Here is a 16,842-nt window from a genome sequence, read left to right on the forward strand (position 1 = left end):
TGTTCTCACTTGTTTAGTGTGCTTAAGCTCAACATAGCTTACTTTTGTACTTTCTTGCTGAGAGATTTTCGTTCCCTTTTCCCATAGCATTGAGTTGTGGTACTTTTATATGGCAAGTCCCTTTATTACTGGCCAACTGGCATATTTCATTTGTAAATGAATGCTTGTTCTTATCTATGTCTATTGTATATAGATACCACCACCAAATTTTTCTTTGAAATAGATGTGTTGATGGGGAATTTCAAGGCTAGAGGGGAATCTTAGAAGCATAACTCCCATTAATCTTACATTGTGAATAGCTTGCTTTTAGTTAAATTTTGGATTGTGGTAAATATCAGAATCAGAACAAAGCATGATTGTGTGAGAGCAGAATAGCGAATAGTTCATTTTGGTTGTATGCTGTAAATCAGTGTCAAACTCTAACAGCTCTGTGTTCAAAGCTGAGGGAAGAAAATATGAATTTAAAATGCTGCTTTAAATTGTATACAGCTAGAAAGCCTCCATGTTGTTAATAAAATGCACCTACCGATTTCCCCCGCAATTAAATATCCCTTTCTGAGGAAAATTGTGCTCTGTATTTCTTACTGTCTTTGTTTGTTTTTTCTAGGGAGGTTTTCAAAATGGATGACTGGAAACCACTTCTTGTTCTTCTCTTTGTTTCCAACTTCTGCTCTATAGATGCACAGCAGACTGGTAATACACTAAATAAATTACTCTTCAAGTTGATAGCAAAATTAATTTTTTCCATTTATACCCAGTGCCAGAGAGAGATGAAGAATTGATGACAATTTATTCTTTGTATAACTAGGGATAATGTGGTATATTTTTATGAAACATATATTTAAACTAGGATAGGAGAGTTGTCCTAAAATATGCAAAATTAAATGCAACAGCTTATTAAAATTTGTTTTTGTTCATGAGTGCTGTGGTTTTGTATTTTCAAGAGGAATGAAAAACTCTTACAATTGTAAGACCACCAAGAGCAAAATAAGTCACAGGATTTAGCATTTTTATTTTGGTAGTCAGATCTTCTGGAAGATCTGGTGGAGGAAGTGTTCTGTCCAGTTGCAGAACATTTTCTTCATGACTGCTGGTTTAGGGAAATAACTGTTTCATCCATGCCCTACTAGCATCATATGTTTCTCAAAGGTGTGGCAACACATGAGTTTATTATTTACTAAAAGTAAAGGTTGGTTTAAGTTGGTGTGAATTTATTTTTTTTCCCCTCAATTAAGAAATATATAGTAATATATGCTTGCAGAATGGAGTCTATCAGCTGGCTCACTAGCTATTTCTTGAAGCTCAAGGCAGAACCTTTAACACCTATGGCATATAATGTGATCACAGCATCTTGATTGCTGTGGCTGGGTTTTGAACATTATCTTCAGCCTGTCCATTTGTTATCACCATAGCTATTTGAGGAACCCCTTCTTCCTTTCAGCTACCAGCACTTGCTACAAAGTGATTCTCCAGCATAAACTGGAGGCTCTGCCCAGTTTTGGTGCCTCTTCCTTTGTAATGTAATTTCTGTATCTTCTGTAAGATATCAGTTTTGTTATAGTTAGTGTTCAACAAGAATTCGGTGTATGCCACGTCACTGTACTGAATCATACCGACACAGATTTTGTCTTGCCCAATATCAAAGCCATTAACCATTGTGTACAACAAGTCTTGCATGATTTTGAAGTTCTTTGTCCCTATGCTCCAGGATCCATCTACCAGGAGGATGGTACCTGCCATAGAAGCTTTCCTGTGGACTGAAGAAATATTTTGTAACTTTCCTGTTTTCTTACAGGATGTATAATCTAATAGAAGAGTAATTTTGCCTCCTGATTGCTTTTCAGAATCCCAGACCTATTGGCCTTTTGCAGAAAAATCCTTCTGTCTATCCTGGTAAATTCTCAGCACCTGCTAGTTCCTTCTTTTCCCCTGTTCATCACGCAGATGGTCAGAGGCTACATCCTTCTGCAACACCATTCTTAGCCAAAGGAGGGATGACAAAATTCACATGATTTCCATACACAGCCTGCTCAGAACTCATATGTAGTAAAAGCATATGGTAATTGCTGTATATTCTTCTGCATGTGAACCACAATCATAAGAATGCATTGACCTGCTGTCAAAGGAAAAGTTACTCATGTGCTTTGAGCTCCATTCATTTAGCTTACACTTAAAGCCAGGTCTGGGTAGAGGTTGACAGTATTCCTTTCGACAACCCATCTGTCACTTTTTTTCTCCCTCTGTGTAGCATTTGCAAAACAATATGCTGATGTTATTTTCCTTGTTGACTGCATTGAGAACATAAGCCCTTCAGCCTTTGGGAAAGTAAAACGCTTCATCTCCCAAATAGTCAGACAGCTAGATGTTGGGCTTAACAAGTATAGGATTGGCTTAGTCCAGTTTAGTGGCATAGGACAGATGGTGTTTTTACTGAACACACATGAAAATAAAGAAGAGGTGCTTGACCACATTCAGCACAGCATTGCATTCACTGGAGGCTCATCGAATACTGGAAGTGCCATGAAGTTTTTGCAGGAAAACTTTTTCATGGATGTTGCTGGAAGCTGGCTCAGCAAAGGCACTCCACAGGTTGTAGTGGTCATCACACCTTCTGGATCCAGAGACAAGATCATGGAGGCAGCCTGGATGCTAGAAGAGATGGGGGTAAAAGTTTTCTCAGCTGATGTTGGATACTTTGATGAGGAAGAAGAAAATATGAGACCCTCCTCTAGCATGACTTATGAAGGGGAGAGCATTGACCTTCTCTGGCAGAACATTGTCAGTGATATGGAAGCCTCGCATCAGAAGCTTTATGACCTTGATCCAAGTGTACCAGCAGGTATGATGTATCACCAGAGCAAAACCAGCAGCCTGAGTAGCTTTTAATGCACTGGTAATCTGGAGCAACTTCTCAGGTGGCTGTGAGAGAAGAACAGAGTGCAAATGGCTGGCAGTTGTGCTTTTACAGAGGTGCTGTATGGACAAAATATTTACCAACTTTGGCTGTGTGGTGGCAATACTTGCCTATGCATGGTTTGTTGTAATTATCTGTATTAACCAAGGGGAGCAGGGCAGTGGTCTAGAGGGGTTGGCTGCAGTGGAATTGCCTGTTCTGACTGACAGGATAATTTTGCTTGGATTTAGTTTGTAGACAATGGCCATAGGAGAGATTGTATTTAACCACAGAATTACTTTGTTAATATCCTGGGTTGTCCTGATTAGCAGTCACTCTGCAGGAGAGTGAAAAAAGCATTTGTCTTGAAGACTTTCCTGTAGTGTGGGTAAGGGACCAGTTAAGGTATGGTGTTTATTTCAGGTATTTATTTTACTGTGCAAATCGATATATAAACCTCTGCTCTTTGGCACTGATAGGGATTTAGGTTTCATGTTTTGTTGTAGCACCATCTTGCCTGTGACCTTGAGATGATCCTTTTTGTAGCAACCTTTTCTGATTATCCCACCAATTATTCCATGGTGTGACCTACGTTAATCTTATCTTCCTTATGTTTACTTTGCTTTTAGTGTGTTTCAGTGTGACTGTTGCAGATATTGTGTTCCTTGTGGATGAATCCAACAAAATTGGGTCAAAAACCTTGCAGCTGATAAGGACCTTTCTATTAAAAATTGTTAATGCCCTAGGTACTGGTCCAGGTAACATTAAGAGTTGGGCTAGTGCTGTACAGTAATGAGCTGAGGCTAGAGTCCACCCTGGACGCGTTCAAGGACAAATTGGAAATCCTGAATTACTTGAAGAACTTATCATATCAAGGCAGGCAAACATACACTGGAGCAGCCATTGAATTCATGAGGAAGAAGGTTTTTACTCCAGAAGCAGGCAGCAGGAAAAAACAAGGAGTGCAGCAGATTGCTGTGGTGATCACTGATGGCCAGTCCTTGGATGATTAAACTGAACCAGCATCTAAACTAAGATGTAAAGGTGTTACTGTCTATGCTGTGGGCATCCAGAATATCACAGAGAGTAGCAAGCTTGATAAAATTACAACTTATCCCCCAAGGAAACATGTCACCACCCTGAAATTTTTTCTACAGTTGTCAAATATTGGATGGAAAATAAAGAAATGGCTTTGTAGTGAGACTGTGACAAAAATGTTTGTAGTCCCAGTACAGTTGCGAAGTTTGAAAAAAGGTAAGAAGTACATACATAACTGTCATTTTGGTTCTGTCAGACTTGCTGTTGGTGTGTGCACCATCTGCAAGAGGAAATTAATGCAAGAGGAAATTAACATTCAGAAAGATTTTAGTGAGGTTTATAAAGTTCTCGTGGTGACTGACCCAGATATCATCAAGGTAAAAGCTGCCCTGCTTAGAATCGGGCTCAGGGGTCAGGCTCAGGCATTGGTGGTCACAGTCAGAGGTCAGGGTTAGGGTCAGCCTTAGGGGCTAGGGGTCCCATATCCCCCATGTAGTGCAAGGGTCATCTGGTGTTACACATCTGCAGTTCAAAAATGTGCAGCAGCTCGTAGAAGCATTAGTTAATGACTCAGTGGTTGGGGTGGATAAAGTTCAATTTGATGTTTTGGTCTGTAGCTCCAAGTGGGAGATGCATTTCTCACTGAATTCATCCTTCTCTGAGTCTCAGAGTAGGGAAGCAGTATTCATCTTGAAGCCTCTGCCAGGCCAGCCCTTCACAGCAAGAGCTTTGAGCTTTGCCAGGCAGAGATTTGGTGTGAACTAGGGTGGGCATGCGTCTTTCCTTGCTGTCACCAGGATCCTTATTCTTACTGATGAACCAACTGTACCATTGGATAGACCCAACCTTTCCATGGCCATAAAAGCTTTGAAGGGAGGTGGAATCAGTTTAACTGCTGTTGGAGTGAACAAAGCAAGCAGAGCAGAACTTGGAGAGATTACTGAACATCAAGAAAGATTACTTTGCACAGAGCTATGATGCACTGACAATGAAAATGTTAGGGAACTCTGTTTCTGCAATGAAAATGACAGGCAAGAATTCTCTCCACTTCAGGGGTACCAACATGCTGTCTTTCTCCACAGAAGTCATGCAGTTCAGGTGTGGTTTTTTCTCACAGTGGCAAGAGGATGAGTGTGGCGAGTGTGGTAGTTAGTCTGACTTACAGTCACTGGTAGGTAAAGTCTGACCTCCTTCAGCTGAGGGTGTGACTTTGGTTACAATCTCTGTCTTGTTATGACTCTGCTAGCTGGTCTTTTAGATGATACATAAAGATCTGTGATTTCTTCTGAAAGTTAATAGTGGAAAAAGGTGAATTTTATCTATGCATGGAAGGTCTCTGGGTTGAAGTAGGGTAGATGAGGGGTTTCCCTTGCATGGCTTTGCTGTCAACAGCTTCTGTGACTAAAGGTTTACACTGCAGAGAACAAGGAAAAGATAAACACTGCCAAGGTTATGTTCATCACTAATTGTTTTGGTTGGGTTTTTTCTTTTTTCTGTTTGTTTGTTTTCCCCTCTGCTTTTTCGCTAAGTTTGCAGTAGTCAAGTGGCAGATCTGGTATTCTTCACAGATGGATCAGAAAGCATATCAAAGAGTAACTTTTCTGTCATGAAGATCTTCACAATGGAAGTTGTGGACAGCTTTGTTATTTCTAGGGGCAAAGCATGTGTTGGAGTAGTCCAGTACAGCCAAGAGCCCCAGAAAGAATTTTCTCTTAATGAGTTCTATACTGACACCATGATAAAGGAACAGATCAACAGAATCGAGCAATTGCAGTCCTCTACGTTAACTGGCAAAGGGCTGAGGCTTGTCCAGAGCCTTTTTCAGCCTACCAATAGAGGCTGCAAGAGCCAAGGAGTCTCACAGAACCTTGTAGTGATTACAGGTGGGTACTCTGCTGACAAGGTGAAGAATGCAGCAATGACTTTGAGAAGCGATGGGATCCATGTCTTTGCAGTTGGCATAGGGATTATAAACTCCTTTGAGCTGCTTTTAATAGCTGGTGATGCAAGGAGGGTGTTCACAGTGGAAAACTTTGATGCACTGAAAGCCATCGAGAGGAGTACTGTTAATCAGGTCTGTGAATCCAAAGATCTTCCTAGCTAGGGTAAGCAACATAAATGTTTTGTTGGGTGAATAATGGCAAATACCCACACAGCTATATGCAGTCCCTGATAAAAGTACCTGAGCTAGCTGGACAGCAATGCAACTATTCTGTCCAAGAATACTGCTCAAGTTACTCAGTCTTGCAACTTTCTAGACTTGCACCTTGCTTCAGTCAAGAACCATTACACTCTTTGCTATGGTAAATAGCTTCTGAGGTAAGACAGTGCTTCACATCTAGCATTTGTATTCATAGCTGCTCAGTGTCTGAAAGGAGCCAGAGCAGATATGCCCAAGGTATCCTAATCAAAAGAGAGAAATAGACAATTCAGTTGATACTTAAAAAAGAGCCTTCCAAAAACCTAACTTTGTCATCTACAGCTGACCATACTCCTTCAGTGTGATTGTCAGCAGCAAGTGTTGACAAAACTTAGGTCTCACAGAGGCACTGTAGAGAGGGGGTGTGAGAAAATCCATCCTTGGATATGTGGGAGGTATTAACAAGGTGTGAGCAGCAAATCCACAGCAGTGCTGAGATGCTACTCAAAAGCTTCTGCTATGTAAGAAACAGAGGTGGTATCTCTCACTACATCTTCTTGGTTGCAACAGTAGCTTGGATGCCACACAGCCTGAGAGGCTCTGAACTGCAAAGAAAATAAAGGTTCAGAATTGCCTTTGATTAATGTAGCAACTCTTATCAGATGTCAGGTGCTGGTTTTGTGTCTGAGTTTATTCTGACTTGGGGCTGAAGTATCAGTGACCTTGTCAGGTGAGAAGACTGAAGCAGAAAACATACAAAAGTGCTCTTTAAAATTACATATTCATGCCAGTTATGTAGTAAGATAATACTGTAGATGCGTTAAGTTGCAAAAGAAAAATTTAGTGAATGACAAATCAAAAAGCTGAGCTTTTCCTCCACTGAAGGTCAGGGGGACCTACTGTGGTGTAAGTGGATGGCATTGATTGGGAATAGCAGGAAGAGAGTGCTGGAGCAGTTCTCTGCAGCTGTCCTTACAGGGACTGTGGCTGTCCTTTAAAGCTCCTTGTTGCCTTCTCTGTGTTTTTACCATATAGGTGATATTTTACATGTGTTGGATAAATGCTCTGTGTTGGATAAATGCTCTTTTGTTATGCCATAAAACTGATCCTACCCAGCTCTCCAAGTTTTGTTCCCTTAGTGACCAGAAACTTACTGTGACAAAGGAACACTGGGATGACCACACTGCTTGTCTAAGGCTTTTTCTAACAGTGGCTGAACAAAGAGGTAACTTTGCCTCTCCTGCACCCTGGGCTGGTGAGATCTTAAACACAGCGAAACTGGCTGGTGTTTGCTGGGTTGTTGGGGGCCAAAATGAAGAGCTGAGCCTTTCCTCCTAAAGCTAGAAGCTACTCTCTGTGTGAATTATATCTGCTCGGGTGGTTTTCAGAGAGGAGGACAGCTGGGCGTGTTTCAGTATGCGTTCTGCACCCCTGCTCCCTCTTTTTCCCATCAAGAGTTGAGGAAATGTCCAGCTGAAAAAGCAACCCCTGGCTCCTGAAAACAGAGAGAGAGGGCTGCTGTGGAAGGGGGGTGCACTGCCATGGAACAGCATGACCGTTGCTGATGCAGTAGCACCTCCTGGTGTTTCATGGCCAGAGAACACGGAGATTTAATGGGAGATGCAGCAGTAAACTTGATACATACATACAGACACACTTTGTTTAGAGAGAGAGAGAAGTTAAGGAAAGCGTATTGGCTTTCTTCTCACCAATGCATGTATTTACTGTTAAGTTCTGCATAAATTTGTCTCATAAAACAAAGATCAACTTCCTGTGAAGCCTGTTTTATCTGGTCCTGTCATCTGTTTTCCTATATTCACTGACCTCCTTTCCTGTAATAAATCTATTAATTCCCCTTTCTCCAGTCACCCTTTCTTAAACAGCCAGATTTTTCAAATTTAAAAAACTGCATTCAAGGTACAGAAAGTCAACAGGGGAAAAAGATACCTTTGCAGCAGTTAGATGGGGCAGTTTAACAATGTGGATGTGTGTGACAGAACAGGTGATTAGAAAAAGAGGGTAGCTACACGGAGGTGTTTACTCCTGCAAATAAATACAGTTTATCAACAGACTATAGAGTACCTACCAGAAGCTCTTTTACACATTCTCACGCACAACACAATAGCACAAAAGTGAATGCTTTACTGCTGTTTTGGTATTATTGCTGGTACACTGGGGAGTTGGCAGGGAATGTTTTAAGAGGTAGGCAGTGGGGCTGACCAATTGTCAGGGCTAAACTGCTGAGTCCATGGTTGCCCTTTGCACTCCTTCCAAACTATGTGCTTAAAAAGACCTAGATCTCAGAAAAATCTCATTGTGAAAACATACTCTGTGTGTGCTGGACATGAACGCATACTGGAAGAAATAGCCAATAAATTTTGTTCATGAAAATGTTTAATCAGAAACATCCCTCACAATTAGAAAAATGGTGTTCCCTGAACTGGTGATGGCCTTTGCATCACAGGTGTTCGGTGAATCTTGAAAGCAAATGTGCACCCTCACAACCTGCCTAAGGGGCATGACTGAGGGGGGTGTGTAGATATATGTAGACATATATTTAACTATTTAAGAGAAGTTTTTTCTTGTGGACTAAACAGAAAAGCTGTATAAGTTTCTTATGTTGCTCTGAGGACTGAATGTCAGATTTTTTTAGCCATAAAAACTCATCCAACATGACCTTTTACATTTAAAGATTTCCATGCTGCTTACCACTAAATTATAACCTCTAGGGGGCAGTTTGTACCACAAGTAAGAATACTGAAACAGCGATGTCCACTCTGAGGTGAAATTATTTCTGGATTTATTTTGTTAAAGAGCTGAACACACTCATCTTTTTCATGAGTGAGGGAAAAACCCCTAAAACTGTAAAGCTTATATGGAACAATGGTCTATGGGAACTAGCCCAAACTAGCAAACATGGAAAACAACCTTGTGTTTGGTAAGTGTTTCAGAGTCAATGGGTGAAGAAGGAACAAAATTAGGGGCAGTGCTGTTTTACAGATAAAATTTCATGCCTCTGACTTCCTTGCAGAGGTACAACAACGGATGATAACACATCTAGGGGCACAGAATAAAATTCAGCGTGACACATGAAGAATCAAGGTACAAAAGAAATAAGTCAAGTGGTTTAGCTGCTTGATGAGGACAAGATGATTGGGGGGGGGGGGGAATTAACCACATCACAGTATTTGCTGTTATTATCAGAAGCTATGCAAGCAATTCCATATCTGAGGCAGCCCTCATCTTACAGCAGTTGTTATTCACAGTGTATATATGACATTGCATGTAGGCAATGCTGCGTCTTTCTCTCATGTTTGTTTCTTTGGCCTGCTGTTCTATATTTGCATGTATCATCTGGTCTTGTGATAAAGCACAGTCAGCCATCAGGCTTCCCATTGCAATTGTGTTGCATATTCTTAGCCGGTAGCAAAGTTCACAGAAACATTTGCAAGATTAGGCCCTTTGAGGACATTTGACAGCTGGAGAACAGTGACCTGTTTTACAGTTTGGGTATGTACATATGTCCAGTAACGTAGTCTGTACTATCTGCAGGTTCACATAGCCCCACTGAAACTGGTGGGCTGATAGGTTTTCCATAAACATAAAATACCAGCTCACTGAGTCTGACTTCTGGTTTTAAATCTATCATACTGAATTTTGTTCCGCTCCCATGATTCTGAGAAAAGACAAGATTGCAAATATTGTGTGTTTATAGTTTCCTGTTTCTTCTACTTTTTTCAGATTGTGACATAGATCTTTCTGTAGCAATTGATATTTCAAGGCGGAAGCAGCCAGCATCTACAGTGCTTCTGAAACAGAAATTGCAAGCATTTCTCCCTAAGCTTTTACTCCAGATGAAATCACTGCCAAATACCAGCTGTAATGCTGGCTCTCCAGTCAACATTAGATTCAAGTTCCAAGTATTGGCACAGACCAAACAATTCATCTTTGACTCTGATTTTGAAGACTATAATGAAGAGATCATCCAGAAGTTCTTGGATGCACAGACCACTGTGGACACCTACCTGAATGCAGACTTTTTACAGGCACTTGAGAAGTTCTTTAGTGTGACCTTTGCTGAAGTTAAGGTAACTTAAATTTTCCAACATGTATGTTCACACCATTATGCAGTTTGATGTTTACAGACTCTGATGCTGAGTATTCCATGGAGACAAAAAGGTAGTTGAGGAATTGATGAATCCAATAAACAGAATCACAGAATGGTTGACGTTGGAAGGAGCCTCTGGAGGTCACCTTGTCCAACCCCCCTGCTCAAGGAGGGTCAGCTAGAGCAGGCTGCCCAGGACTGTGTCCAGATGGCTTTTGAATATCTCCAAGAATGGAGACTCCACAACCTTTCTAGGCAACCTGTGCCAGTGCGCAGTCACCCTCAGGGTAAAAACGTGTTTCCTTATGTTTATATAGAACATCCTGTTCTTTTGTTCACCCTGATATAACTGCATATATCAGTTCCGATTCCCTAGGCACTCCTGCAGTGAGATCGTACCCAGAATGTTTGGGTTAATACATATGATCATGAGTATTCATACAGAAAATCTTCTTATATCTATCATGGAATGTCTTTTTGAGTAGTGGAAGCACCTCTCTTTCAGAAACTGTAAATCCTGATCCTGAATCTCTGTCTAGAATAATGACAGCTCTAAGCAGAAGTCACAGAAAACATCGTCCAAGAAATTTGTTTGCAGAAGTTTATTTGTGTAGTTAACTTGTCAAATAATGCAAAATAACAAATCTGAGTTCTGCTCATGGATAACCGATGATCAGGAAAATCTGCAAAGATGGTGTAGTTAATTCATCCGTCTTGAAGTGAGGTGAAGGGAGGAGCATGAGACTTGATCTAACCCTTCTCAAGTGAATGGGGAATCTTCCCACTTAGGTGAAAAAAGTTAGATCTCATTGGAGTGTTTCAGGGTCATTGCCCTGACAGTTTATTTTTAATAAGGCACTGACTCAGTAAAACGTAGAGCATGTCCTGTAGTGGCTGTTTGAATATTATCACTTACTAAGGTCTCCATGCAGGGAGACCTTCCTACTGAGGAAGGACAGGTTAGCCCTTGCAGAATACATACGGGATTTCCTCTATGAACCTTATTTTAACTTTTATAAGGTGTTAATTTTAATCTGACATGGAGTGAGAAAGCCATGTTGTTACAAATTCTCATGCTTTCAGATGAAAGTTGGCATTCTATTTTTTTTACAGCATTTGTATAGGTATGGCTTAGCAATTTAGATTGTAATTTGGTGCATATTTAATACTATTTTTTTCCCAAAGATTTCTTAAAATGTCATTTTATTCTGAACAGGGAACATGACCACATGCAATTTTGCTTCTTTTGGGCCTCAGTAGAGAGAATTTGTTTGACATACAAGTAAAAGCAGTGCCTTTTTTCTTCTAACTGCCAGTTCTGTTAGATCCCTGTTGAAGATTAGAGTTAAGCAAGGCTTCTTTCTGCTTATGCATTATTACTAGAAATAAGTAAGCTTTGTATGTCAGCACTTTACCAGTGGATTAATATTCCTTTCTGATACTGTTTACGTGCAAATTGAGAATACAAGAATGCACATGAAATCACAATTTAATCTCCCTAGGATCCTGAGCAATAACATGCTTGTTCTGTAAAGATTATTAGTTATAAGCCTCCTCAGGGATAGTGATTCTCTGTTGTTTGCATTTCTTCTTTTCTTTACTATTTGTTTGTTTTTCAGCAAAAGAGTTGGACCTAATTCCAGCCTTTTTGATAAAGCAAGACTCAGACGTGTTCCAACAAGAGCTTTATAAAAATGAAAGCTTTGTAAACATACATAATGCCCATGCTAACACCCTACATTTACGTTCCCCCCGCCATGTTTTTAAAATTAAAGATGGCCGAAAAAAAGCATCAAGCCCAGGCCTACAGTGTTGTTTCTAACAGTCTGTGATGTGTTTACCCATCCATGGTCTGGCTTTCCACTGTATCACACTCTGTTTGAGCAAATGTAGAATCAGTACCAGTGCCTCCGTATTGGCTGTTTGGGAACTTTCCACCATGAGAGTTAACTCTGCCCGCTCTTAAATTCTGGTCTCCTTGCTGCTTTAGTACAGAAGTGGGATGTTTGGTGTGGCAGTCACTTAATTTGCTTTTGTTACCTGTGGAAAAAATTGCCTTAACAGAAGTAGTTCTCTGGAGTTCGCATTGGTTGAAGCTGTGCATTGTATAGGGAATGTAAAATAAGAAGGATGGGAGGGAAGGAGCTCTAGCTGTGCTTGTCCACTTGTTGGTCAGAGAGTTTAGGAGGACTTAATCATGACTGCTGGGGGCAGGAGGGTGTTTACTTGTGCAGCCTCTTTCTGGGAAACATAATCCACTGGATGAGTGGGGCCTGAGAAGACTTCTGTTCATTTGAAGGGGAAAGGTGAGGAGAGAAATGGGAAGAGATTAGTAGGTTGGAGGGGAACTGAAAGAAAGAAATTGTGCTTTCCTCAGCCCTGAAAGAGGCTTAACTGTAGCTCTTTGGCCTGAAAAGGTGGGAACGTAGCCAATACAAAGTGTCAGGATTAGTGTCCTTCTGTGAGTTAAGCCTTATGTCTTAAGGAAAAATACAGCAGAATGGAGCAGGGTGGTGCACTGCCTATGTTGGAAAGGGCAAGGAGACATAAGCATCTGCGGGGAGGGAGGATTAGACCTAGAGAGGATGCACTTCCTGGTGTGGCTCAGGTGACAGCCAAGTGGAGCTGCTCTTGCAGAAAGGGAAATTTTTGTTTGCTCTAAGTTCTTCTCTACATTCACATGTAAGAGAACTCTTCTGACATCAGAGAAAGCTCTTCAGTGGATAAGTCACAGCAGCATTTGCCTTCCACCTAGCATACTAAGAAGATGACAGGAATAATTAATAGCAATGCTATGAACCGGTCAGCAAGACGAATCCCTCAAATGCAAGTGCTGTCAGGGAAGAGGGGCTTTTGTGTTCTGTTCTCCTTGCTCCTCGGCACTTTTTCAGCACACGTTTCAGATCTAGCATGGTGTCGTGCAATCTGACCACCTCATAGCCAGTTTTCAGTGCAAACTGTACTTTTTACAATGACTCAACTTTTAGTCCCTTCTCAATTGACTTGGCATTACTCCCTTTCCTGACAGGTTCTGTTAGTATTTTCAGATGGGCTGGATGATTCACTGGAAGAGCTCAGAAAAGCAGCTGACTCCCTTCGCTTTAAAGGTATTACAGTACCACATTGATGCTCCAGCCTCCTACTACTAATGGCCCAATGTATTGCTCCCCCACTGCAACTTTTCTACCTAACATTACCTCACCATGCTCATATGGCATTCCTCAGGAGTCACTGGGAGAATGTTTGCTTCTCCATGTGAACCAGTGTACATGATGGCTTGCCACTATTTGGCATATGATGCCAGAAACATGCCTAGGGGTGCAGAGGGCCTGGAATGGTTCTGGTTTCTGGACTCCAGCTCCAGCAGCTGGGGCAATTCAGGGCAGCCCTTCTCACTGATGAGTGCAGCACCCAACTCTGACTTCTGCAGGAGAAAACAGTTTTACACTTCTCTTTGGGCACTGAGCGGTAGTCTGGTCTGACAACCGGGGAGAGAATTTAATTGGAAAATTACTGGTCTGGATTTTTCTCTTACACATTGTTCTCAATAGCTTGATTTTTTTCACATACTGTGTTGAAGCTGTAAAATGTAAGAGTCTTTTAGAGAACTGCTGTTATTCACAATGATATTGTTCGTTAAATAATATAGTTCAGGCATTCACTAATTTAAATCTATGCTTACGTTGAAGGTCTTGATGCACTTCTGTTAGTTGGCCTGGACAATACACAGAACTTGACTGAACTTCAGGAAATAGAGTTTGGCAGAGGGTTTGGATACAATGAACCTCTGAGTGTTGGGTTTGCAGAGATTGCAAACATCTTGGAGAGAAACCTTGTAAGTACTTCTGTAATATAAACAAAAGGGGTAAAAATCAGTCTTTGTTTTATGATTAATATACATAAATGAAATGTTGCTTGTAATTTTTCAGGATGCTGTTGCAGAAAGGAAATGCTGTAAGGTTGTTTGTAAATGCCTTGGAGAAAATGGTGATCATGGTGGCCAGGGAAGTCCTGGAAGGAAGGTGGGAGAGCTAAAATAGACATTAGTTAAGAATTGCTTTGTTTTTCGAAGTGTTTTCATTATTTGTAGTATTTCAGAGCATGCATGCGTGTGTCTATGACCTTTGCTGTTACGACAAATGGAGGAGAAACATGAAACGTGATAATTTCTCTGCTGCATGTTCCTATTGCAAAAGTACTTTTGTAATGAAGATCATTTGTACATATAAAAATCATTAAGCACTCTCCTTCACCAATTCAGCAGAAAATGGAGAGGGATTTAAAAATTAAGTGTGATTAACCAAGAAGCTTATTAGCGCTTGTGAATGAGAAGCTTCTAGCCGACAAGCTGAGAGTAAAAAATAATCCTTCTTCACTAGGTGTGAGCCTTATCCTTTTGTGCCTCTGGTTATTCCAAATACCCTCTTCTGTAAGTTTCTTCTGATCTAATATAGTACTAATTTACATTATTTCCTTTAAGATTTTATATTGTCTGTTTAAGCCTTTTGAGTATTACAGATATCACCACTTCTACACCACGCTAGTAGACTTCATTATTAGGGTTTTTAGTGTATGTAGTCTCCATTTGACTACTATTCATTCCACTATTTCTACTTATTCCAGTAACACATTAAGTAAATTCTATTTGTAGTTCCCAGTTTTCAGTTATGTGGTTGCAGTTAAATACATTTTTGGTTATCTCTTAGCAAAAGTATATTCTTCTAATATTTATTCATAAACCAATTTACTGATTTCTTCCATTACTCTTGTTGATTTTCTTACACCTTTCTGTTTTACTGAAATGTCTAGATTAACCTGCTTAGACAAAACTGTTCAGAATGTAGACATAGTTGTTTTGCAGGTAGACAGACATGATGCCTGGGTTGTACAGCCTACAATTGTAAAAGCATGTTTTTGCTGCACAAATTCATGTCTCATTTTTGTTCATTTTCATTCCTGGAAATTCTGTTTGTTCTAGTTTCTCTCTGTTTATGTTTTTGCTCTGAGGGTATGAGGTTTGCATCACTTCAAATACAGTGCTGCGTTATTCCTAGAAGTCTTTGTAAGGTATTGCAGTATCTTTGTCCTAACAAGTTTTCAACTCCTTACATTTTTCATTTCACCTTAGAATTTCATTACTGTATAATGTTTCCTTTTCCAAATCACTAAGGAAGATACTTAAGTTGACCAAATATCACAATGAGCTTTGTTAACCAATCAGGCAGTTTCCTGAAATAATACACTGAAATTTCGTATTCAGCGTTGTTGGAGTTTTTTGTTTGTTTTATTTTTTTAATAGCCATGTCAAGTATGTAGGACTGTGCAGAGCGTCTGTGTAAATGTACTTGATGGAGCCTGCCCTCCTCAGCATAACCAGATCTACTTTTCAGGAAATGTTTTCTATCTCCGTGTGCAGAGTAATCTGATAGGAATGAACCCAGTGTGCTTGGAGAACAGTGTTACTTATCTCTTAATTTCCTGTTTTTCAGGGAAGTACGGGTTACAGAGGATCTCCTGGCCATCCTGGTGAGGAAGGTGGGATTGTAAGTAAACATTATTCCTTCCTGCTAAGATGTTGTTGCTTGGTGCCTGAACCTGTCTGCACTTACACAGTCACTTAGTGCTCATCAGTGTTAACCTAAAATATGTTTAAGCAGCATGTATCTGAAGGTAAATATACAGACTTGATTCTCTGTGCATCTGCACCTCACTGTAGTTAGTACTAACTTCTAATGCAGAAACAGAATCAGTTAAAAAGAATCACACACCAGCATCTTATGTGGCATATTTATGGCTAACTCATACAGTAATTTTTGTGACAGACTGTAGCCAGATTCTGTGCTGATAGTTCTCATAGAAAAGGCCATCCCTTCCCTTCTTAGCATGAGTGAATATCTTGTGACTGGATAACAAAGCTAAATTTTGTAGTGTGTTTTGGTAATTGCCAAATCCTTTGCAGTGTGCTGTTCCTGACTTAAACTTCAATGTAATGTGCATAAGCCAAAGCCCAACCCACTGGGAGTATTTCTTCTTTTGCTGTCTAGAAACAAACGAACAAAAATCCTGCAAAGAGTAAGACATAATTTCCTTAGCACCATAAGCATAAACCAGAACTAGGTTTACAACACTGCACCCATGACATCAATATTACTCCTAACTACAGGTGAGAAGCCTGCAAACCAAGAACCAGCTGAGAATTTCTCTTTGTACATAACTGTAAAATCCACAGTGGAGTAGTTCCAGTTCTCACAGTAGATTGGTCAGCCTGAATTTGCCTTTGGTGAGGCAGCCTGGGGCAAGCCAACTGTCTATTCAGACAAAGGCGGTAGTGGAAAAGAACAGTTGTCATCTAGGACTATCAAGAAAATGCATTGTCATGGTGGTTTTACAATTTCTTTGGAAATCACTGGTTGTAACTACTTGAGCAATTTCCACAGAATTAATTTTTTTTCAGGTGGCCTGATTTGCTGAATGATATAAAAAAATTCCATATAAGCAATTTCCAGAATGACTTAAAAATACTTATTTTACTCAGGAATAGAACTATTTTCACATCCTTTCACAGATATGAATGATCTGATGATATGATCTAAGTAGGAATTAAAATTCAAACCCCGAGGGTTTTTTAAAATGAGAAGCATTTTGAACACATTGAAATGGGAT

General features: G+C 40.3%; 1 protein-coding gene across 1 annotated transcript in view; it reads left to right on the forward strand.

The window, feature by feature from the left end:
* Nucleotides 1-516: 516 nt before the first annotated feature.
* Nucleotides 517-16,842, forward strand: part of COL6A6 (collagen type VI alpha 6 chain) — a 49,395-nt gene continuing 33,069 nt past the window's right edge. Inside the window, 14 exon segments of the mRNA XM_059819075.1 lie at nt 517-594; nt 597-693; nt 1,544-1,729; nt 2,249-2,839; nt 3,523-3,659; nt 3,661-4,147; nt 4,428-4,890; nt 4,892-4,962; nt 5,461-6,036; nt 9,813-10,159; nt 13,208-13,286; nt 13,869-14,014; nt 14,109-14,201; nt 15,669-15,722. Coding sequence (XP_059675058.1) covers nt 517-594; nt 597-693; nt 1,544-1,729; nt 2,249-2,839; nt 3,523-3,659; nt 3,661-4,147; nt 4,428-4,890; nt 4,892-4,962; nt 5,461-6,036; nt 9,813-10,159; nt 13,208-13,286; nt 13,869-14,014; nt 14,109-14,201; nt 15,669-15,722 — 3,405 coding nt within the window.

This window comes from Gavia stellata, chromosome 6 (genome assembly GCF_030936135.1).
Source record: "Gavia stellata isolate bGavSte3 chromosome 6, bGavSte3.hap2, whole genome shotgun sequence".
Lineage (NCBI taxonomy): Eukaryota > Metazoa > Chordata > Aves > Gaviiformes > Gaviidae > Gavia > Gavia stellata.